General features: G+C 63.8%; 1 protein-coding gene and 1 pseudogene across 1 annotated transcript in view; both read right to left on the bottom strand.

Moving 5' to 3' along the window:
- TBX10 (T-box transcription factor 10) overlaps positions 1–13344 on the bottom strand; it is a 96269-nt gene extending 82925 nt beyond the window's left edge. Inside the window, exon 1 of the mRNA XM_075580621.1 lies at positions 13178–13344. Coding sequence (XP_075436736.1) covers positions 13178–13344 — 167 coding nt within the window. The remainder of the gene's footprint in view (positions 1–13177) is intronic.
- An 8-nt stretch (positions 13345–13352) lies between these two features.
- LOC142473379 (uncharacterized) overlaps positions 13353–21260 on the bottom strand; it is a 122751-nt pseudogene continuing 114843 nt past the window's right edge.

Genomic DNA, 21260 nt, shown 5'->3' with positions numbered 1-21260 from the left:
CTCTGCGCTCTCCCAACGGTCTCTGCGCTCTCCCAACGGTCTCTGCGCTCTCCCAACGGTCTCTGCGCTCTCCCAACAGTCTCTGCGCTCTCCCAACGGTCTCTGCGCTCTCCCAACGGTTTCTGTGCTCTCCCAACAGTCTCTGCGCTCTCCCAACGGTCTCTGCGCTCTCCCAACGGTCTCTGCGCTCTCCCAACGGTCTCTGCGCTCTCCCAACGGTCTCTGCACTTTGTGTGCTCTCCTAGCGGTCTCTGCGCTCTCCTAACGGTCTCTGCGCTCTATCTGCACTCTATGTGCTGTTCTAACAGTCTCTGCGCTCTATCTGCACTCTATCTGCGCTCTATGTGCTGTTCTAACGGTCACTGCGCTCTCCCAACGGTCTCTGCGCTCTCCCAACGGTCTCTGCGCTCTCCCAACGGTCTCTGCGCTCTCCCAACGGTCTCTGCGCTCTCCCAACGGTCTCTGCGCTCTCCCAACAGTCTCTGCGCTCTCCCAACAGTCTCTGCGCTCTCCCAACAGTCTCTGCGCTCTCCCAACAGTCTCTGCGCTCTCCCAACGGTCTCTGCGCTCTCCTAGCGGTCTCTGCGCTCTCCCAACAGTCTATGCGCTCTCCCAACGGTCTCTGCGCTCTCCCAACGGTCTCTGCGCTCTCCCAACGGTCTCTGCGCTCTCCCAACGGTCTCTGCGCTCTCCCAACAGTCTCTGCGCTCTCCCAACGGTCTCTGCGCTCTCCCAACAGTCTCTGCGCTCTCCCAACAGTCTCTGCGCTCTCCCAACAGTCTCTGCGCTCTCCCAACGGTCTCTGCGCTCTCCCAACGGTCTCTGCGCTCTCCCAACGGTCTCTGCGCTCTCCCAACGGTCTCTGCGCTCTCCCAACAGTCTCTGCGCTCTCCCAACAGTCTCTGCGCTCTCCCAACAGTCTCTGCGCTCTCCCAACGGTCTCTGCGCTCTCCTAGCGGTCTATGCGCTCTCCCAACGGTCTCTGCGCTCTCCCAACGGTCTCTGCGCTCTCCCAACGGTCTCTGCGGTCTCCCAACGGTCTCTGCGCTCTCGCAACGGTCTCTGCACTCTCCCAACGGTCTCTGCGCTCTCCCAACGGTCTCTGCGCTCTCTCAACGGTCTCTGCGCTCTCCCAACGGTCTCTGCGCTCTCCCAACGGTCTCTGCGCTCTCCCAACGGTCTCTGCGCTCTCCCAACGGTCTCTGCGCTCTCCCAACGGTCTCTGCGCTCTCCCAACGGTCTCTGCGCTCTCCCAACGGTCTCTGCGCTCTCCCAACGGTCTCTGCGCTCTCCCAACGGTCTCTGCGCTCTCCCAACGGTCTCTGCGCTCTCTCAACGGTCTCTGCGCTCTCCCAACGGTCTCTGCGCTCTCCCAACGGTCTCTGCGCTCTCCCAACGGTCTCTGCGCTCTCCCAATGGTCTCTGTGCTCTCCCAACGGTCTCTGCGCTCTCCCAACGGTCTCTGCGCTCTCCCAACGGTCTCTGAGCTCTATGTGCTGTTCTAACGGTCTCTGCGCTCTCCCAACGGTCTCTGCGCTCTCCCAACAGTCTCTGCGCTCTCCAAACAGTCTCTGCGCTCTCCCAACAGTCTCTGCGCTCTCCCAACGGTCTCTGCACTCTCCCAACGGTCTCTGCACTCTCCCAACGGTCTCTGCGATCTCCTAACAGTCTCTGCGCTCTCCCAACGGTCTCTGCACTCTCCCAACAGTCTCTGCGCTCTCCCAACGGTCTCTGCGCTCTCCCAACGGTCTCTGAGCTCTATGCGCTCTCCCAACGGTCTCTGCACTCTCCCAACGGTCTCTGCGCTCTCCCAACGGTCTCTGCGCTCTCCCAACGGTCTCTGCGCTCTCCCAACGGTCTCTGCGCTCTCCCAACGGTCTCTGCGCTCTCCCAACGGTCTCTGTGCTCTCCTAACGGTCTCTGCGCTCTATGTGCTGTTCTAACGGTCTCTGCGCTCTCCCAACGGTCTCTGCGCTCTCCCAACGGTCTCTGCGCTCTCCCAACGGTCTCTGCGCTCTCCCAACAGTCTCTGCGCTCTCCCAACGGTCTCTGCGCTCTCACAACGGTCTCTGCGCTCTCCCAACGGTCTCTGCGCTCTCCCAACGGTCTCTGCGCTCTCTCAACGGTCTCTGCGCTCTCCCAACGGTCTCTGCACTCTCCCAACGGTCTCTGCGCTCTCCCAACGGTCTCTGCGCTCTCCCAACGGTCTCTGCGCTCTCCCAACGGTCTCTGCGCTCTCCCAACGGTCTCTGCGCTCTCCCAACGGTCTCTGTGCTCTCCTAACGGTCTCTGCGCTCTATGTGCTGTTCTAACGGTCTCTGCGCTCTCCCAACGGTCTCTGCGCTCTCCCAACGGTCTCTGCGCTCTCCCAACGGTCTCTGCGCTCTCCCAACGGTCTCTGCGCTCTCCCAACAGTCTCTGCGCTCTCCCAACGGTCTCTGCGCTCTCACAACGGTCTCTGCGCTCTCCCAACGGTCTCTGCGCTCTCCCAACGGTCTCTGCGCTCTCTCAACGGTCTCTGCGCTCTCCCAACGGTCTCTGCGCTCTCCCAATGGTCTCTGCGCTCTCCCAACGGTCTCTGCGCTCTCCCAACGGTCTCTGCGCTCTCCCAACGGTCTCTGCACTCTCCCAACGGTCTCTGCGCTCTCCCAACGGTCTCTGCGCTCTCCCAACGGTCTCTGCGCTCTCCCAACGGTCTCTGCGCTCTATCTGCACTCTATGTGCTGTTCTAACGGTCTCTGCGCTCTCCCAACAGTCTCTGCGCTCTCCAAACAGTCTCTGCGCTCTCCCAACAGTCTCTGCACTCTCCCAACGGTCTCTGCGCTCTCCCAACGGTCTCTGCGCTCTCCTAACGGTCTCTGCGCTCTCCCAAAGGTCTCTGCACTCTCCCAACAGTCTCTGCGCTCTCCCAACGGTCTCTGCGCTCTCCCAACGGTCTCTGAGCTCTATGTGCTGTTCTAACGGTCTCTGCACTCTCCCAACGGTCTCTGCGCTCTCCCAACGGTCTCTGCGCTCTCCCAACGGTCTCTGCGCTCTCCCAACGGTCTCTGTGCTCTCCTAACGGTCTCTGCGCTCTATGTGCTGTTCTAACGGTCTCTGCGCTCTCCCAACGGTCTCTGCGCTCTCCCAACGGTCTCTGCGCTCTCCCAACAGTCTCTGCGCTCTCCCAACGGCCTCTGCGCTCTCCCAACGGTCTCTGCGCTCTCACAACGGTCTCTGCGCTCTCTCAACGGTCTCTGCGCTCTCCCAACGGTCTCTGCGCTCTCCCAACGGTCTCTGCGCTCTCCCAACGGTCTCTGCGCTCTCCCAACAGTCTCTGCGCTCTCCCAACGGTCTCTGCGCTCTCCCAACGGTTTCTGCGCTCTCCCAACAGTCTCTGCGCTCTCCCAACGGTCTCTGCGCTCTCCCAACGGTCTCTGCGCTCTCCCAACGGTCTCTGCGCTCTCCCAACGGTCTCTGCACTTTGTGTGCTCTCCTAGCGGTCTCTGCGCTCTCCTAACGGTCTCTGCGCTCTATCTGCACTCTATGTGCTGTTCTAACAGTCTCTGCGCTCTATCTGCACTCTATCTGCGCTCTATGTGCTGTTCTAACGGTCACTGCGCTCTCCCAACGGTCTCTGCGCTCTCCCAACGGTCTCTGCGCTCTCCCAACGGTCTCTGCGCTCTCCCAACGGTCTCTGCGCTCTCCCAACAGTCTCTGCGCTCTCCCAACAGTCTCTGCGCTCTCCCAACAGTCTCTGCGCTCTCCCAACGGTCTCTGCGCTCTCCTAGCGGTCTCTGCGCTCTCCCAACAGTCTATGCGCTCTCCCAACGGTCTCTGCACTCTCCCAACGGTCTCTGCGCTCTCCCAACGGTCTCTGCGCTCTCCCAACGGTCTCTGCGCTCTCCCAACAGTCTCTGCGCTCTCCCAACAGTCTCTGCGCTCTCCCAACAGTCTCTGCGCTCTCCCAACGGTCTCTGCGCTCTCCCAACGGTCTCTGCGCTCTCCCAACGGTCTCTGCGCTCTCCCAACGGTCTCTGCGCTCTCCCAACGGTCTCTGCGCTCTCCCAACAGTCTCTGCGCTCTCCCAACAGTCTCTGCGCTCTCCCAACAGTCTCTGCGCTCTCCCAACGGTCTCTGCGCTCTCCTAGCGGTCTCTGCGCTCTCCCAACAGTCTATGCGCTCTCCCAACGGTCTCTGCGCTCTCCCAACGGTCTCTGCGCTCTCCCAACGGTCTCTGCGCTCTCCCAACAGTCTCTGCGCTCTCCCAACAGTCTCTGCGCTCTCCCAACGGTCTCTGCGCTCTCCCAACAGTCTCTGCACTCTCCCAACAGTCTCTGCGCTCTCCCAACGGTCTCTGCGATCTCCTAACGGTCTCTGCGCTCTCCCAATGGTCTCTGCACTCTCCCAACAGTCTCTGCGCTCTCCCAACGGTCTCTGCGCTCTCCCAACGGTCTCTGAGCTCTATGTGCTGTTCTAACGGTCTCTGCGCTCTCCCAACGGTCTCTGCGCTCTCCCAACGGTCTCTGCGCTCTCCCAACGGTCTCTGCGCTCTCCCAACGGTCTCTGCGCTCTCCCAACGGTCTCTGCGCTCTCCCAACGGTCTCTGCGCTCTCCCAACGGTCTCTGCGCTCTCCCAACGGTCTCTGTGCTCTCCTAACGGTCTCTGCGCTCTATGTGCTGTTCTAACGGTCTCTGCGCTCTCCCAACGGTCTCTGCGCTCTCCCAACGGTCTCTGCGCTCTCCCAACAGTCTCTGCGCTCTCCCAACGGCCTCTGCGCTCTCCCAACGGTCTCTGCGCTCTCACAACGGTCTCTGCGCTCTCCCAACGGTCTCTGCGCTCTCTCAACGGTCTCTGCACTCTCCCAACGGTCTCTGCGCTCTCCCAACGGTCTCTGCGCTCTCCCAACGGTCTCTGCGCTCTCCCAACGGTCTCTGCGCTCTCCCAACAGTCTCTGCGCTCTCCCAACGGTCTCTGCGCTCTCCCAACGGTTTCTGTGCTCTCCCAACGGTCTCTGCGCTCTCCCAACGGTCTCTGCGCTCTCCCAACGGTCTCTGCGCTCTCCCAACGGTCTCTGCGCTCTCCCAACGGTCTCTGCACTCTATCTGCACTCTATGTGCTGTTCTAACGGTCTCTGCGCTCTCCCAACAGTCTCTGCGCTCTCCAAACAGTCTCTGCGCTCTCCCAACAGTCTCTGCGCTCTCCCAACGGTCTCTGCACTCTCCCAACGGTCTCTGCGCTCTCCCAACGGTCTCTGCGCTCTCCTAACGGTCTCTGCGCTCTCCCAACGGTCTCTGCACTCTCCCAACAGTCTCTGCGCTCTCCCAACGGTCTCTGCGCTCTCCCAACGGTCTCTGAGCTCTATGTGCTGTTCTAACGGTCTCTGCGCTCTCCCAACGGTCTCTGCGCTCTCCCAACGGTCTCTGCGCTCTCCCAACGGTCTCTGCGCTCTCCCAACGGTCTCTGCGCTCTCCCAACGGTCTCTGCGCTCTCCCAACGGTCTCTGTGCTCTCCTAACGGTCTCTGCGCTCTATGTGCTGTTCTAACGGTCTCTGCGCTCTCCCAACGGTCTCTGCGCTCTCCCAACGGTCTCTGCGCTCTCCCAACAGTCTCTGCGCTCTCCCAACGGCCTCTGCGCTCTCCCAACGGTCTCTGCGCTCTCACAACGGTCTCTGCGCTCTCCCAACGGTCTCTGCGCTCTCTCAACGGTCTCTGCGCTCTCCCAACGGTCTCTGCGCTCTCCCAACGGTCTCTGCGCTCTCCCAACGGTCTCTGCGCTCTCCCAACGGTCTCTGCGCTCTCCCAACAGTCTCTGCGCTCTCCCAACGGTCTCTGCGCTCTCCCAACGGTTTCTGTGCTCTCCCAACAGTCTCTGCGCTCTCCCAACGGTCTCTGCGCTCTCCCAACGGTCTCTGCGCTCTCCCAACGGTCTCTGCGCTCTCCCAACGGTCTCTGCACTTTGTGTGCTCTCCTAGCGGTCTCTGCGCTCTCCTAACGGTCTCTGCGCTCTATCTGCACTCTATGTGCTGTTCTAACAGTCTCTGCGCTCTATCTGCACTCTATCTGCGCTCTATGTGCTGTTCTAACGGTCACTGCGCTCTCCCAACGGTCTCTGCGCTCTCCCAACGGTCTCTGCGCTCTCCCAACGGTCTCTGCGCTCTCCCAACGGTCTCTGCGCTCTCCCAACGGTCTCTGCGCTCTCCCAACAGTCTCTGCGCTCTCCCAACAGTCTCTGCGCTCTCCCAACAGTCTCTGCGCTCTCCCAACGGTCTCTGCGCTCTCCTAGCGGTCTCTGCGCTCTCCCAACAGTCTATGCGCTCTCCCAACGGTCTCTGCGCTCTCCCAACGGTCTCTGCGCTCTCCCAACGGTCTCTGCGCTCTCCCAACGGTCTCTGCGCTCTCCCAACGGTCTCTGCGCTCTCCCAACAGTCTCTGCGCTCTCCCAACGGTCTCTGCGCTCTCCCAACAGTCTCTGCGCTCTCCCAACAGTCTCTGCGCTCTCCCAACAGTCTCTGCGCTCTCACAACGGTCTCTGCGCTCTCCCAGCGGTCTCTGCGCTCTCCCAACGGTCTCTGCGCTCTCCCAACAGTCTCTGCGCTCTCCCAACAGTCTCTGCGCTCTCCCAACAGTCTCTGCGCTCTCCCAACGGTCTCTGCGCTCTCCTAGCGGTCTCTGCGCTCTCCCAACAGTCTATGCGCTCTCCCAACGGTCTCTGCGCTCTCCCAACGGTCTCTGCGCTCTCCCAACGGTCTCTGCGCTCTCCCAACGGTCTCTGCGCTCTCCCAACGGTCTCTGCGCTCTCCCAACAGTCTCTGCGCTCTCCCAACGGTCTCTGCGCTCTCCCAACAGTCTCTGCGCTCTCCCAACGGTCTCTGCGCTCTCCCAACGGTCTCTGCGCTCTACCAACGGTCTCTGCGCTCTCTCAACAGTCTCTGCGCTCTCCCAACGGTCTCTGCGCTCTCCCAGCGGTCTCTGCGCTCTCCCAACGGTCTCTGCGCTCTCCTAGCGGTCTCTGCGCTCTCCCAACAGTCTCTGCGCTCTCCCAACGGTCTCTGCGCTCTCCTAGCGGTTTCTGCGCTCTCCCAACAGTCTATGCGCTCTCCCAACGGTCTCTGCGCTCTCCCAACGGTCTCTGCGCTCTCCCAACGGTCTCTGCGCTCTCCCAACGGTCTCTGCGCTCTCCCAACGGTCTCTGCGCTCTCCCAACAGTCTCTGCGCTCTCCCAACGGTCTCTGCGCTCTCCCAACAGTCTCTGCGCTCTCCCAACGGTCTCTGCGCTCTCCCAACGGTCTCTGCGCTCTACCAACGGTCTCTGCGCTCTCTCAACAGTCTCTGCGCTCTCCCAACGGTCTCTGCGCTCTCCCAGCGGTCTCTGCGCTCTCCCAACGGTCTCTGCGCTCTCCCAACGGTCTCTGCGCTCTCCCAACGGTCTCTGCACTCTCCCAACAGTCTCTGCGCTCTCCCAACGGTCTCTGCGCTCTCCCAACAGTCTCTGCGCTCTCCCAACGGTCTCTGCGCTCTCCCAACGGTCTCTGCGCTCTACCAACGGTCTCTGCGCTCTCTCAACAGTCTCTGCGCTCTCCCAACGGTCTCTGCGCTCTCCCAGCGGTCTCTGCGCTCTCCCAACAGTCTATGCGCTCTCCCAACGGTCTCTGCACTCTCCCAACAGTCTCTGCGCTCTCCCAACGGTCTCTGCGCTCTCCCAACGGTCTCTGAGCTCTATGTGCTGTTCTAACGGTCTCTGCGCTCTCCCAACGGTCTCTGCGCTCTCCCAACGGTCTCTGCGCTCTCCCAACGGTCTCTGCGCTCTCCCAACGGTCTCTGCGCTCTCCCAACGGTCTCTGCGCTCTCCCAACGGTCTCTGTGCTCTCCTAACGGTCTCTGCGCTCTATGTGCTGTTCTAACGGTCTCTGCGCTCTCCCAACGGTCTCTGCGCTCTCCCAACGGTCTCTGCGCTCTCCCAACAGTCTCTGCGCTCTCCCAACGGCCTCTGCGCTCTCCCAACGGTCTCTGCGCTCTCACAACGGTCTCTGCGCTCTCCCAACGGTCTCTGCGCTCTCTCAACGGTCTCTGCGCTCTCCCAACGGTCTCTGCGCTCTCCCAACGGTCTCTGCGCTCTCCCAACGGTCTCTGCGCTCTCCCAACGGTCTCTGCGCTCTCCCAACAGTCTCTGCGCTCTCCCAACGGTCTCTGCGCTCTCCCAACGGTTTCTGTGCTCTCCCAACAGTCTCTGCGCTCTCCCAACGGTCTCTGCGCTCTCCCAACGGTCTCTGCGCTCTCCCAACGGTCTCTGCGCTCTCCCAACGGTCTCTGCACTTTGTGTGCTCTCCTAGCGGTCTCTGCGCTCTCCTAACGGTCTCTGCGCTCTATCTGCACTCTATGTGCTGTTCTAACAGTCTCTGCGCTCTATCTGCACTCTATCTGCGCTCTATGTGCTGTTCTAACGGTCACTGCGCTCTCCCAACGGTCTCTGCGCTCTCCCAACGGTCTCTGCGCTCTCCCAACGGTCTCTGCGCTCTCCCAACGGTCTCTGCGCTCTCCCAACGGTCTCTGCGCTCTCCCAACAGTCTCTGCGCTCTCCCAACAGTCTCTGCGCTCTCCCAACAGTCTCTGCGCTCTCCCAACGGTCTCTGCGCTCTCCTAGCGGTCTCTGCGCTCTCCCAACGGTCTCTGCGCTCTACCAACGGTCTCTGCGCTCTCTCAACAGTCTCTGCGCTCTCCCAACGGTCTCTGCGCTCTCCCAGCGGTCTCTGCGCTCTCCCAACGGTCTCTGCGCTCTCCCAACGGTCTCTGCGCTCTCCCAACGGTCTCTGCACTCTCCCAACAGTCTCTGCGCTCTCCCAACGGTCTCTGCGCTCTCCCAACAGTCTCTGCGCTCTCCCAACGGTCTCTGCGCTCTCCCAACGGTCTCTGCGCTCTACCAACGGTCTCTGCGCTCTCTCAACAGTCTCTGCGCTCTCCCAACGGTCTCTGCGCTCTCCCAGCGGTCTCTGCGCTCTCCCAACAGTCTATGCGCTCTCCCAACGGTCTCTGCACTCTCCCAACAGTCTCTGCGCTCTCCCAACGGTCTCTGCGCTCTCCCAACGGTCTCTGAGCTCTATGTGCTGTTCTAACGGTCTCTGCGCTCTCCCAACGGTCTCTGCGCTCTCCCAACGGTCTCTGCGCTCTCCCAACGGTCTCTGCGCTCTCCCAACGGTCTCTGCGCTCTCCCAACGGTCTCTGCGCTCTCCCAACGGTCTCTGTGCTCTCCTAACGGTCTCTGCGCTCTATGTGCTGTTCTAACGGTCTCTGCGCTCTCCCAACGGTCTCTGCGCTCTCCCAACGGTCTCTGCGCTCTCCCAACAGTCTCTGCGCTCTCCCAACGGCCTCTGCGCTCTCCCAACGGTCTCTGCGCTCTCACAACGGTCTCTGCGCTCTCCCAACGGTCTCTGCGCTCTCTCAACGGTCTCTGCGCTCTCCCAACGGTCTCTGCGCTCTCCCAACGGTCTCTGCGCTCTCCCAACGGTCTCTGCGCTCTCCCAACGGTCTCTGCGCTCTCCCAACAGTCTCTGCGCTCTCCCAACGGTCTCTGCGCTCTCCCAACGGTTTCTGTGCTCTCCCAACAGTCTCTGCGCTCTCCCAACGGTCTCTGCGCTCTCCCAACGGTCTCTGCGCTCTCCCAACGGTCTCTGCGCTCTCCCAACGGTCTCTGCACTTTGTGTGCTCTCCTAGCGGTCTCTGCGCTCTCCTAACGGTCTCTGCGCTCTATCTGCACTCTATGTGCTGTTCTAACAGTCTCTGCGCTCTATCTGCACTCTATCTGCGCTCTATGTGCTGTTCTAACGGTCACTGCGCTCTCCCAACGGTCTCTGCGCTCTCCCAACGGTCTCTGCGCTCTCCCAACGGTCTCTGCGCTCTCCCAACGGTCTCTGCGCTCTCCCAACGGTCTCTGCGCTCTCCCAACAGTCTCTGCGCTCTCCCAACAGTCTCTGCGCTCTCCCAACAGTCTCTGCGCTCTCCCAACGGTCTCTGCGCTCTCCTAGCGGTCTCTGCGCTCTCCCAACAGTCTATGCGCTCTCCCAACGGTCTCTGCGCTCTCCCAACGGTCTCTGCGCTCTCCCAACGGTCTCTGCGCTCTCCCAACGGTCTCTGCGCTCTCCCAACGGTCTCTGCGCTCTCCCAACAGTCTCTGCGCTCTCCCAACGGTCTCTGCGCTCTCCCAACAGTCTCTGCGCTCTCCCAACAGTCTCTGCGCTCTCCCAACGGTCTCTGCGCTCTCCCAACGGTCTCTGCGCTCTCCCAACAGTCTCTGCGCTCTCCCAACGGTCTCTGCGCTCTCCCAACAGTCTCTGCGCTCTCCCAACGGTCTCTGCGCTCTCCCAACGGTCTCTGCGCTCTACCAACGGTCTCTGCGCTCTCTCAACAGTCTCTGCGCTCTCCCAACGGTCTCTGCGCTCTCCCAGCGGTCTCTGCGCTCTCCCAACGGTCTCTGCGCTCTCCTAGCGGTCTCTGCGCTCTCCCAACAGTCTCTGCGCTCTCCCAACGGTCTCTGCGCTCTCCCAACGGTCTCTGCGCTCTCCCAACGGTCTCTGCGCTCTCCCAACGGTCTCTGCGCTCTCCCAACGGTCTCTGCACTCTCCCAACAGTCTCTGCGCTCTCCCAACGGTCTCTGCGCTCTCCCAACAGTCTCTGCGCTCTCCCAACGGTCTCTGCGCTCTCCCAACGGTCTCTGCGCTCTACCAACGGTCTCTGCGCTCTCTCAACAGTCTCTGCGCTCTCCCAACGGTCTCTGCGCTCTCCCAGCGGTCTCTGCGCTCTCCCAACAGTCTATGCGCTCTCCCAACGGTCTCTGCGCTCTCCCAACGGTCTCTGCGCTCTCCCAACGGTCTCTGCGCTCTCCCAACGGTCTCTGCGCTCTCCCAACGGTCTCTGCGCTTTCCCAACGGTCTCTGCGCTTTCCCAACGGTCTCTGCGCTCTCCCAACGGTCTCTGCGCTCTCCCAACGGTCTCTGCGCTCTCCCAACGGTCTCTGCGCTCTCCCAACGGTCTCTGCGCTCTCTCAACGGTCTCTGCGCTCTCCCAACGGTCTCTGCGCTCTTCCAACGGTCTCTGCGCTCTCCCAACGGTCTCTGCGCTCTCCCAACGGTCTCTGCGCTCTCCCAACGGTCTCTGCGCTCTCCCAACGGTCTCTGCGCTCTCTCAACGGTCTCTGCGCTCTCCCAACGGTCTCTGCGTTCTCCCAACGGTCTCTGCGCTCTCCCAACGGTCTCTGCGCTCTCCCAACGGTCTCTGCGCTCTCCCAAGGGTCTCTGCGCTCTCCCAAGGGTCTCTGCGCTCTCCCAACGGTCTCTGCGCTCTCCCAACGGTCTCTGCGCTCTCCCAACGGTCTCTGCGCTCTCCCAACGGTCTCTGCGCTCTCCCAACGGTCTCTGCGCTCTCCCAACGGTCTCTGCGCTCTCCCAACGGTCTCTGCGCTCTCCCAACGGTCTCTGCGGTCTCCCAACGGTCTCTGCGCTCTCGCAACGGTCTCTGCGCTCTCCCAACGGTCTCTGCGCTCTCCCAACGGTCTCTGCGCTCTCTCAACGGTCTCTGCGCTCTCCCAACGGTCTCTGCGCTCTCCCAACGGTCTCTGCGCTCTCCCAACGGTCTCTGCACTCTCCCAACGGTCTCTGCGCTCTCCCAACGGTCTCTGCGCTCTCCCAACGGTCTCTGCGCTCTCCCAACGGTCTCTGCGCTCTCCCAACGGTCTCTGCGCTCTCCCAACGGTCTCTGCGCTCTCCCAACGGTCTCTGCGCTCTCCCAACGGTCTCTGCGCTCTCTCAACGGTCTCTGCGCTCTCCCAACGGTCTCTGCGCTCTCCCAACGGTCTCTGCGCTCTCCCAACGGTCTCTGCGCTCTCCCAACGGTCTCTGCGCTCTCCCAACGGTCTCTGCGCTCTCCCAAGGGTCTCTGCGCTCTCCCAACGGTCTCTGCGCTCTCCCAACGGTCTCTGCGCTCTCCTAACGGTCTCTGCGCTCTCCCAACGGTCTCTGCGCTCTCCCAACGGTCTCTGCGCTCTCCCAACGGTCTCTGCGCTCTCCCAACGGTCTCTGCGCTCTCCCAACGGTCTCTGCGCTCTCCCAACGGTCTCTGCGCTCTCCCAACGGTCTCCGCGCTCTCCCAACGGTCTCTGCGCTCTCCCAACAGTCTCTGCGCTCTATCTGCACTCTATGTGCTGTTCTAACGGTCTCTGCGCTCTCCCAACAGTCTATGCGCTCTCCCAACAGTCTCTGCGCTCTCCCAACAGTCTATGCGCTCTCCTAACGGTCTCTGCACTCTCCTAATGGTCTCTGCGCTCTATCTGCGCTCTATGTGCTGTTCTAACGGTCTCTGCGCTCTCCTAACGGTCTCTGCGCTCTCCTAACGGTCTCTGCGCTCTCCTAACGGTCTCTGCGCTCTCCTAACGGTCTCTGCGCTCTCCTAACGGTCTCTGCGCTCTATCTGCGCTCTGTGTGCTCTCCTAACGGTCTCTGCGCTCTCCTAACGGTCTCTGTGCTCTCAAAACGGTCTCTGCGCTCTCCTAACGATCTCTACGCTCTATCTGCGCTCTGTGTGCTCTCCTAACGGTCTCTGCACTCTCCTAACGGTCTCTGCACTCTATCTGTGCTCCTTGCGCTCTCCCAGCGGTCTCTGTGCTCTGTCTGCGCTCTATATGCGCTCTGTGTGCTCTCCTAACGGTCTCTGCTCTCTATCTGCGCTCTGTGTGTTCTCCCAATGGTCTCTGCACTCTGTCTGCACTCTCTTAACGGTCTCTGCGCTCTATCTGCGCTCCGTGCGCTCTCCCAGCGGTCTATGCGCTCTGTCTGCGCTCTATCTGCGCTCTGTGTGCTCTCCTAACGGTCTCTGCTCTCTATCTGCGCTCTGTGTGCTCTCCCAACGGTCTCTGCGCTCTATCTGCGCTCTGTGTGTTCTCCCAACGGTCTCTGCGCTCTATCTGCGCTCTGTGTGTTCTCCCAACGGTCTCTGCGCTCTGTCTGCGCTCTCCTAACGGTCTCTGCGCTCTATCTGTGCTCTGTGCGCTCTCCCAGCGGTCTCTGCGCTCTGTCTGCGCTCTGTGTGCTCTCCTAACGGTCTCTGCGCTCTTTCTGCGCTCTTTCTGCGCTCCGTGCGCTCTCCCAGCGGTCTCTGTGCTCCGTGCGCTCTCCCAGCGGTCTCTGAGCTCTGTCTGCGCCCCCTCACCTCCCCGCCTTTGTGACGATCATCTCTGTCCCCAGCCGATTGAATGTCTCCCACAGTCCCGCTGTCTCCAGACTGACGCTCACTCCACGCAGAGCCGAGCTCTTTACCGAGACGTCATCCTGCGGCAGGCGTGGGGCCTCCAAGAGTGCCGAGCACCACGGGGCCATATCAGGAGTCAGAAGACACGCTGAGGGGCCCGAGCTCGTCGCTGCGAGGGAAAGGATGTCACATGGATCCGACACGCCAAGGGCGGCGCCGGGAGGGGCGGGAGTGGAGGCGGCGGGAGAGGCGGAGGCGGGAGGGGCGGCACAGGAGGGGCGGGAGAGGCGGAGGAGGGAGGGGCGGCGCAGGAGGGGCGGGAGTGGGGGCGGCGGGAGAGGCGGAGGCGGGAGGGGCGGCGCAGGAGGGGCGGGACTGGGGGCGGCGGGAGAGGCGGAGGCGGGAGGGGCGGCGCAGGAGTGGCGGGAGAAGGGGCGGCGGGAGAGGCGGAGGCGGGAGGGGCGGCACAGGAGGGGCGGGAGAGGCGGAGGTGGAGGGGCGGCGCAGGAGGGGCGGGAGTGGGGGCGGTGGGAGAGACGGAGGCGGGAGGGGCGGCGCAGGAGGGGCGGGAGTGGGGGCGGCGGGAGAGGCGGAGGCGGGAGGGGCAGAGGTGGAGGCGGGAGGGGTAGCGCAGAGGGGGCGGGAGTGGGGGCGGCGGGAGGGGTGGCGCGGAAGGGGCGGGAGTGGAGGCGGCGGGAGAGGCGGAGGCGGGAGGGGCGGCACAGGAGGGGCGGGAGTGGGGGCGGCGGGAGAGGCGGAGGCGGGAGGGGCGGCGCAGGAGGGTCGGGAGTGGGGGCGGCGGGAGAGGCGGAGGCGGGAGGGGCGGCGGCGGGAGGGGTGGGAGTGGGGGCAACGGGAGAGGTGGAGGCGGGAGGTGTGGCAGGGAAGGGGCAGGAGTGGAGGCGGCAGGAGAGGCAGAGGCGGGAGGGGCGGCACAGGAGGGGCGGCACAGGAGGGGCGGGGGCGGGATAGGCGGAGGAGGGAGGGGCGGCGCAGGAGGGGCGGGAGTGGGGGCGGCGGGAGAGGCGGAAGCGGGAGGGGCGGCACTGGGAGGGCCGGGAGTGGGGGCGGCGGGAGGGGCGGCGGGAGAGGCGGAGGCGGAAGGGGCGGCGGCGGGAGGGGCGGCAGCGGGGGCGGCGGGAGAGGTGGCGGCGGGAGAGGCGGAGGCGGAAGGGGCGGCGGTGGGGGCGGCGGTGGGGGCGGCGGGAGAGGTGGAGGCGGGAGGGGCGGCACAGGAGGGGCGGGGGCGGGAAAGGTGGAGGAGGGAGGGGCGGCGCTGGAGGGGCGGGAGAGGCGGAGGCGGGAGGGGCGGCGCAGGAGGGGCGGGAGTGGGGGCGGCGGGAGAGGCGGAGGCGGGAGGGGCGGCGCAGGAGGGGCGGGAGTGGGGGCGGTGGGAGAGGCGGAGGTGGGAGGGGCGGCGGCGGGAGGGGCGGGAGAGGGGGCAACGGGAGAGGTGGAGGCGGGAGGGGTGGCGCGGAAGGGGCAGGAGTGGAGGCGGCAGGAGAGGCAGAGGCGGGAGGGGCGGCACAGGAGGGGCGGGGGCGGGAGAGGCGGAGGAGGGAGGGGCGGCGCAGGAGGTGCGGGAGTGGGGGCGGCGGAGGCGGGAGGGGCGGCACTGGGAGGGGTGGGAGTGGGGGCGGCGGGAGGGGCGGCGCAGGAGGGGCGGCGGGAGAGGCGGAGGCGGAAGGGGCGGCGGCGGGAGGGGCGGCGGCGGGGGCGGCGGGAGAGGTGGCGGCGGGAGAGGCGGAGGCGGAAGGGGCGGAGGCAGAAGGGGCGGCGGCGGGGGCGGCGGGAGAGGTGGAGGCGGGAGGGGTGGCGCAGAAGGGGCGGGAGTGGAGGCGGCGGGAGAGGCGGAGGCGGGAGGGGCGGCACAGGAGGGGCGGGAGAGGCGGAGGAGGGAGGGGCGGCACAGGAGGGGCGGGGGCGGGATAGGCGGAGGAGGGAGGGGCGGCGCAGGAGGGGCGGGAGTGGGGGCGGCGGGAGAGGCGGAGGCGGAAGGGGCGGCGGCGGGAGGGGTGGCAGCGGGGGCGGCGGGAGAGGTGGCGGCGGGAGAGGCGGAGGCGGAAGGGGCGGCGGTGGGGGCGGCGGTGGGGGCGGCGGGAGAGGTGGAGGCGGGAGGGGCGGCACAGGAGGGGCGGGGGCGGGAAAGGTGGAGGAGGGAGGGGCGGCGCTGGAGGGGCGGGAGAGGCGGAGGCGGGAGGGGCGGCGCAGGAGGGGCGGGAGTGGGGGCGGCGGGAGAGGCGGAGGCGGGAGGGGCGGCGCAGGAGGGGCGGGGGCGGGATAGGCGGAGGAGGGAGGGGCGGCGCAGGAGGGGCGGGAGTGGGGGCGGCGGGAGAGGCGGAAGCGGGAGGGGCGGCACTGGGAGGGGCGGGAGTGGGGGCGGCGGGAGGGGCGGCGGGACAGGCGGAGGCGGAAGGGGCGGCGGCGGGAGGGGCGGCAACGGGGGCGGCGGGAGAGGTGGCGGCGGGAGAGGCGGAGGCGGAAGGGGCGGCGGTGGGGGCGGCGGTGGGGGCGGCGGGAGAGGTGGAGGCAGGAGGGGCGGCACAGGAGGGGCGGGGGGCGGGAAAGGTGGAGGAGGGAGGGGCGGCGCTGGAGGGGCGGGAGAGGCGGAGGCGGGAGGGGCGGCGCAGGAGGGGCGGGAGTGGGGGCGGCGGGAGAGGCGGAGGCGGGAGGGGCGGCGCAGGAGGGGCGGGAGTGGGGGCGGTGGGAGAGGCGGAGGTGGGAGGGGCGGCGGCGGGAGGGGCGGGAGAGGGGGCAACGGGAGAGGTGGAGGCGGGAGGGGTGGCGCAGAAGGGGCAGGAGTGGAGGCGGCAGGAGAGGCAGAGGCGGGAGGGGCGGCACAGGAGGGGCGGGGGCGGGAGAGGCGGAGGAGGGAGGGGCGGCGCAGGAGGTGCGGGAGTGGGGGCGGCGGAGGCGGGAGGGGCGGCACTGGGAGGGGTGGGAGTGGGGGCGGCGGGAGGGGCGGCGCAGGAGGGGCGGCGGGAGAGGCGGAGGCGGAAGGGGCGGCGGCGGGAGGGGCGGCGGCGGGGGCGGCGGGAGAGGTGGCGGCGGGAGAGGCGGAGGCGGAAGGGGCGGAGGCAGAAGGGGCGGCGGCGGGGGCGGCGGGAGAGGTGGAGGCGGGAGGGGTGGCGCAGAAGGGGCGGGAGTGGAGGCGGCGGGAGAGGCGGAGGCGGGAGGGGCGGCACAGGAGGGACGGGGGCGGGAGAGGCGGAGGCGGGAGGGGCGGCACAGGAGGGGCGGGAGTGGGGGCGGCGGGAGAGGCGGAGGCGGGAGGGGCGGCACTGGGAGGGGCGGGAGTGGGGGCGGCGGGAGGGGCGGCGGGACAGGCGGAGGCGGAAGGGGCGGCGGCGGGAGGGGCGGCAGCGGGGGCGGCGGGAGAGGTGGCGGCGGGAGAGGCGGAGGCGGAAGGGGCGGCGGTGGGGGCGGCGGTGGGGGCGGCGGGAAAGGTGGAGGCGGGAGGGGCGGCACAGGAGGGGCGGGGGCGGGAAAGGTGGAGGAGGGAGGGGCGGCGCTGGAGGGGCGGGAGAGGCGGAGGCGGGAGGGGCGGCGCAGGAGGGGCGGGAGTGGGGGCGGCGGGAGAGGCGGAGGCGGGAGGGGCGGCGCAGGAGGGGCGGGGGCGGGATAGGCGGAGGAGGGAGGGGCGGCGCAGGAGGGGCGGGAGTGGGGGCGGCGGGAGAGGCGGAGGCGGGAGGGGCGGCGCAGGAGGGGCGGGAGTGGGGGCGGTGGGAGAGGCGGAGGTGGGAGGGGCGGCGGCGGGAGGGGCGGGAGAGGGGGCAACGGGAGAGGTGGAGGCGGGAGGGGTGGCGCAGAAGGGGCAGGAGTGGAGGCGGCAGGAGAGGCAGAGGCGGGAGGGGCGGCACAGGAGGGGCGGGGGCGGGAGAGGCGGAGGAGGGAGGGGCGGCGCAGGAGGTGCGGGAGTGGGGGCGGCGGAGGCGGGAGGGGCGGCACTGGGAGGGGTGGGAGTGGGGGCGGCGGGAGGGGCGGCGCAGGAGGGGCGGCGGGAGAGGCGGAGGCGGAAGGGGCGGCGGCGGGAGGGGCGGCGGCGGGGGCGGCGGGAGAGGTGGCGGCGGGAGAGGCGGAGGCGGAAGGGGCGGAGGCAGAAGGGGCGGCGGCGGGGGCGGCGGGAGAGGTGGAGGCGGGAGGGGTGGCGCAGAAGGGGCGGGAGTGGAGGCGGCGGGAGAGGCGGAGGCGGGAGGGGCGGCACAGGAGGGACGGGGGCGGGAGAGGCGGAGGCGGGAGGGGCGGCACAGGAGGGGCGGGAGTGGGGGCGGCGGGAGAGGCGGAGGCGGGAGGGGCGGCGCAGGAGGGGCGGGACTGGGGGCGGCGGGAGAGGCGGAGGCGGGAGGGGCGGCGCAGGAGGGGCGGAGGCGGCAGGGGCCCAAGCTCGTCGCTGCGATGTCACATAATTACTAATCATTCCTAAATAGGATATAGGATGTTAGGGTTTATAGGGAGAGGTATTAGCAGCGGGGTGTTAGGGTGTATAGGGAGAGGTATTAGCAGCGGGGTGTTAGGGTGTATAGGGAGAGGTATTAGCAGCGGGATGTTAGGGTGTATAGGGAGAGGTATTAGCAGCGGGATGTTAGGGTGTATAGGGAGAGGTATTAGCAGCGGGGTGTTAGGGTGTATAGGGAGAGGTATTAGCAGCGGGATGTTAGGGTGTATAGGGAGAGGTATTAGCAGCGGGATGTTAGGGTGTATAGGGAGAGGTATTAGCAGCGGGATGTTAGGGTGTATAGGGAGAGGTATTAGCAGCGGGATGTTAGGGTGTATAGGGAGAGGTATTAGCAGCGGGATGTTAGGGTGTATAGGGAGAGGTATTAGCAGCGGGGTGTTAGGGTGTATAGGGAGAGGTATTAGCAGCGGGATGTTAGGGTGTATAGGGAGAGGTATTAGCAGCGGGATGTTAGGGTGTATAGGGAGAGGTATTAGCAGCGGGATGTTAGGGTGTATAGGGAGAGGTATTAGCAGCGGGATGTTGGGGTGTATAGGGAGAGGTATTAGCAGCAGGGTGTTAGGGTGTATAGGGAGAGGTATTAGCAGCGGGGTGTTAGGGTGTATAGGGAGAGGTATTAGCAGCGGGATGTTAGGGTGTATAGGGAGAGGTATTAGCAGCGGGGTGTTAGGTTGTATAGGGAGAGGTATTAGCAGCGGGATGTTAGGGTGTATAGGGAGAGGTATTAGCAGCGGGATGTTAGGGTGTATAGGGAGAGGTATTAGCAGCGGGATGTTAGGGTGTATAGGAAGAGGTATTAGCAGCGGGATGTTAGGGTGTATAGGGAGAGGTATTAGCAGCGGGATGTTAGGGTGTATAGGGAGAGGTATTAGCAGCGGGATGTTAGGGTGTATAGGGAGAGGTATTAGCAGTGAGATGGTAGGGTGTATAGGGAGAGGTATTAGCAGCGGGATGTTAGGGTGTATAGGGAGAGGTATTAGCAGCGAGATGGTAGGGTGTATAGGGAGAGGTATTAGCAGCGGGATGTTAGGGTGTATAGGGAGAGGTATTAGCAGCGGGATGTTAGGGTGTATAGGGAGAGGTATTAGCAGCGGGATGTTAGGGTGTATAGGGAGAGGTATTAGCAGTGAGATGGTAGGGTGTATAGGGAGAGGTATTAGCAGCGGGATGTTAGGGTGTATAGGGAGAGGTATTAGCAGCGGGGTGTTAGGGTGTATAGGGAGAGGTATTAGCAGCGGGGTGTTAGGGTGTATAGGGAGAGGTATTAGCAGCGGGATGTTAGGGTGTATAGGGAGGGGTATTAGCAGCGGGGTGTTAGGGTGTATAGGGAGAGGTATTAGCAGCGGGATGTTGGGGTGTATAGGGAGAGGTATTAGCAGCGGGTGTTAGGGTGTATAGGGAGAGGTATTAGCAGCGGGATGTTAGGGTGTATAGGGAGAGGTATTAGCAGCGGGATGTTAGGGTGTATAGGGAGAGGTATTAGCAGCGGGATGTTGGGGTGTATAGGGAGAGGTATTAGCAGCGGGTGTTAGGGTGTATAGGGAGAGGTATTAGCAGCGGGATGTTAGGGTGTATAGGGAGAGGTATTAGCAGCGGGGTGTTAGGGTGTATAGGGAGAGGTATTAGCAGCAGGGTGTTAGGGTGTATAGGGAGAGGTATTAGCAGCGGGATGTTAGGGTGTATAGGGAGAGGTATTAGCAGCAGGGTGTTAGGATGTATAGGGAGAGGTATTAGCAGCGGGGTGTTAGGGTGTATAGGGAGAGGTATTAGCAGCGGGATGTTAGGGTGTATAGGGAGAGGTATTAGCAGCGGGATGTTAGGGTGTATAGGGAGAGGTATTAGCAGCGGGGTGTTAGGGTGTATAGGGAGAGGTATTAGCAGCAGGGTGTTAGGGTGTATAGGGAGAGGTATTAGCAGCGGGGTGTTAGGGTGTATAGGGAGAGGTATTAGCAGCGGGGTGTTAGGGTGTATAGGGAGAGGTATTAGCAGCGGGGTGTTAGGGTGTATAGGGAGAGGTATTAGCAGCAGGGTGTTAGGGTGTATAGGGAGAGGTATTAGCAGCGGGTGTTAGGGTGTATAGGGAGAGATATTAGCAGCGGGATGTTGGGGTGTATAGGGAGAGGTATTAGCAGCGGGTGTTAGGGTGTATAGGGGGAGGTATTAGCAGCGGGGTGTTAGGGTGTATAGGGAGAGGTATTAGCAGCGGGGTGTTAGGGTGTATAGGGAGAGGTATTAGCAGCGGGTGTTAGGGTGTATAGGGGGAGGTATTAGCAGCGGGGTGTTAGGGTGTATAGGGAGAGGTATTAGCAGCGGGATGTTAGGGTGTATAGGGAGAGGTATTAGCAGCGGGGTGTTAGGGTGAATAGGGAGAGATATTAGCAGCAGGATGTTAGGGTGTATAGGGAGAGCTATTAGCAGCAGGATGTTAGGGTGTATAGGGAGAGGTATTAGCAGCGGGGTGTTAGGGTGAATAGGGAGAGGTATTAGCAGCGGGGTGTTAGGGTGTATAGGGAGAGGTATTATCAGCGGGATGTTAGGGTGTATAGGGAGAGGTATTAGCAGCGGGGTGTTAGGGTGTATAGGGAGAGGTATTAGCTGCAGGGTGTTAGGGTGTATAGGGAGAGGTATTATCAGCGGGGTGTTAGGGTGTATAGGGAGAGGTATTAGCAGCGGGGTGTTAGGGTGTATAGGGAGAGGTATTAGCAGCGGGGTGTTAGAGTGTATAGGGAGAGGTATTAGCAGCGGGATATTAGGGTGTATAGGTAGAGGTATTAGCAGCGGGGTGTTAGGGTGTATAGGGAGAGGTATTAGCAGCGGGGTGTTAGAGTGTATAGGGAGAGGTATTAGCAGCGGGATGTTAGGGTGTATAGGGAGAGCTATTAGCAGCGGGATGTTAGGGTGTATAGGGAGAGGTATTAGCAGCGGGGTGTTAGGGTGAATAGGGAGAGATATTAGCAGCGGGTGTTAGGGTGTATAGGGAGAGGTATTAGCAGCGGGTGTATAGGGTGTATAGGGAGAGGTATTAGCAGCGGGTGTTAGGGTGTATAGGGAGAGGTATTAGCAGCAGGATGTTAGGGTGTATAGGGAGAGGTATTAGCAGCGGGATGTTAGGGTGTATAGGGAGAGGTATTAGCAGAGGGATGTTGGGGTGTATAGGGAGAGGTATTAGCAGCAGGGTGTTAGGGTGTATAGGGAGAGGTATTAGCAGCGGGGTGTTAGGGTGTATAGGGAGAGGTATTAGCAGCGGGATGTTAGGGTGTATAGGGAGAGGTATTAGCAGCGGGATGTTAGGGTGTATAGGGAGAGGTATTAGCAGCGGGGTGTTAGGGTGTATAGGGAGAGGTATTAGCAGCGGGATGTTAGGGTGTATAGGGAGAGGTATTAGCAGCGGGGTGTTAGGGTGTATAGGGAGAGGTATTAGCAGCGGGATGTTAGGGTGTATAGGGAGAGGTATTAGCAGAGGGGTGTTAGGGTGTATAGGGAGAGGTATTAGCAGCGGGATGTTAGGGTGTATAGGGAGAGGTATTAGCAGCAGGATGTTAGGGTGTATAGGGAGAGGTATTAGCAGCGTGATGTTAGGGTGTATAG

Source organism: Ascaphus truei (genome assembly GCF_040206685.1).
Source record: "Ascaphus truei isolate aAscTru1 chromosome 8 unlocalized genomic scaffold, aAscTru1.hap1 SUPER_8_unloc_1, whole genome shotgun sequence".
Lineage (NCBI taxonomy): Eukaryota > Metazoa > Chordata > Amphibia > Anura > Ascaphidae > Ascaphus > Ascaphus truei.
Note: the sequence above shows the minus strand (reverse complement) of the source record. Positions and strands in the feature narration are given on the sequence as shown.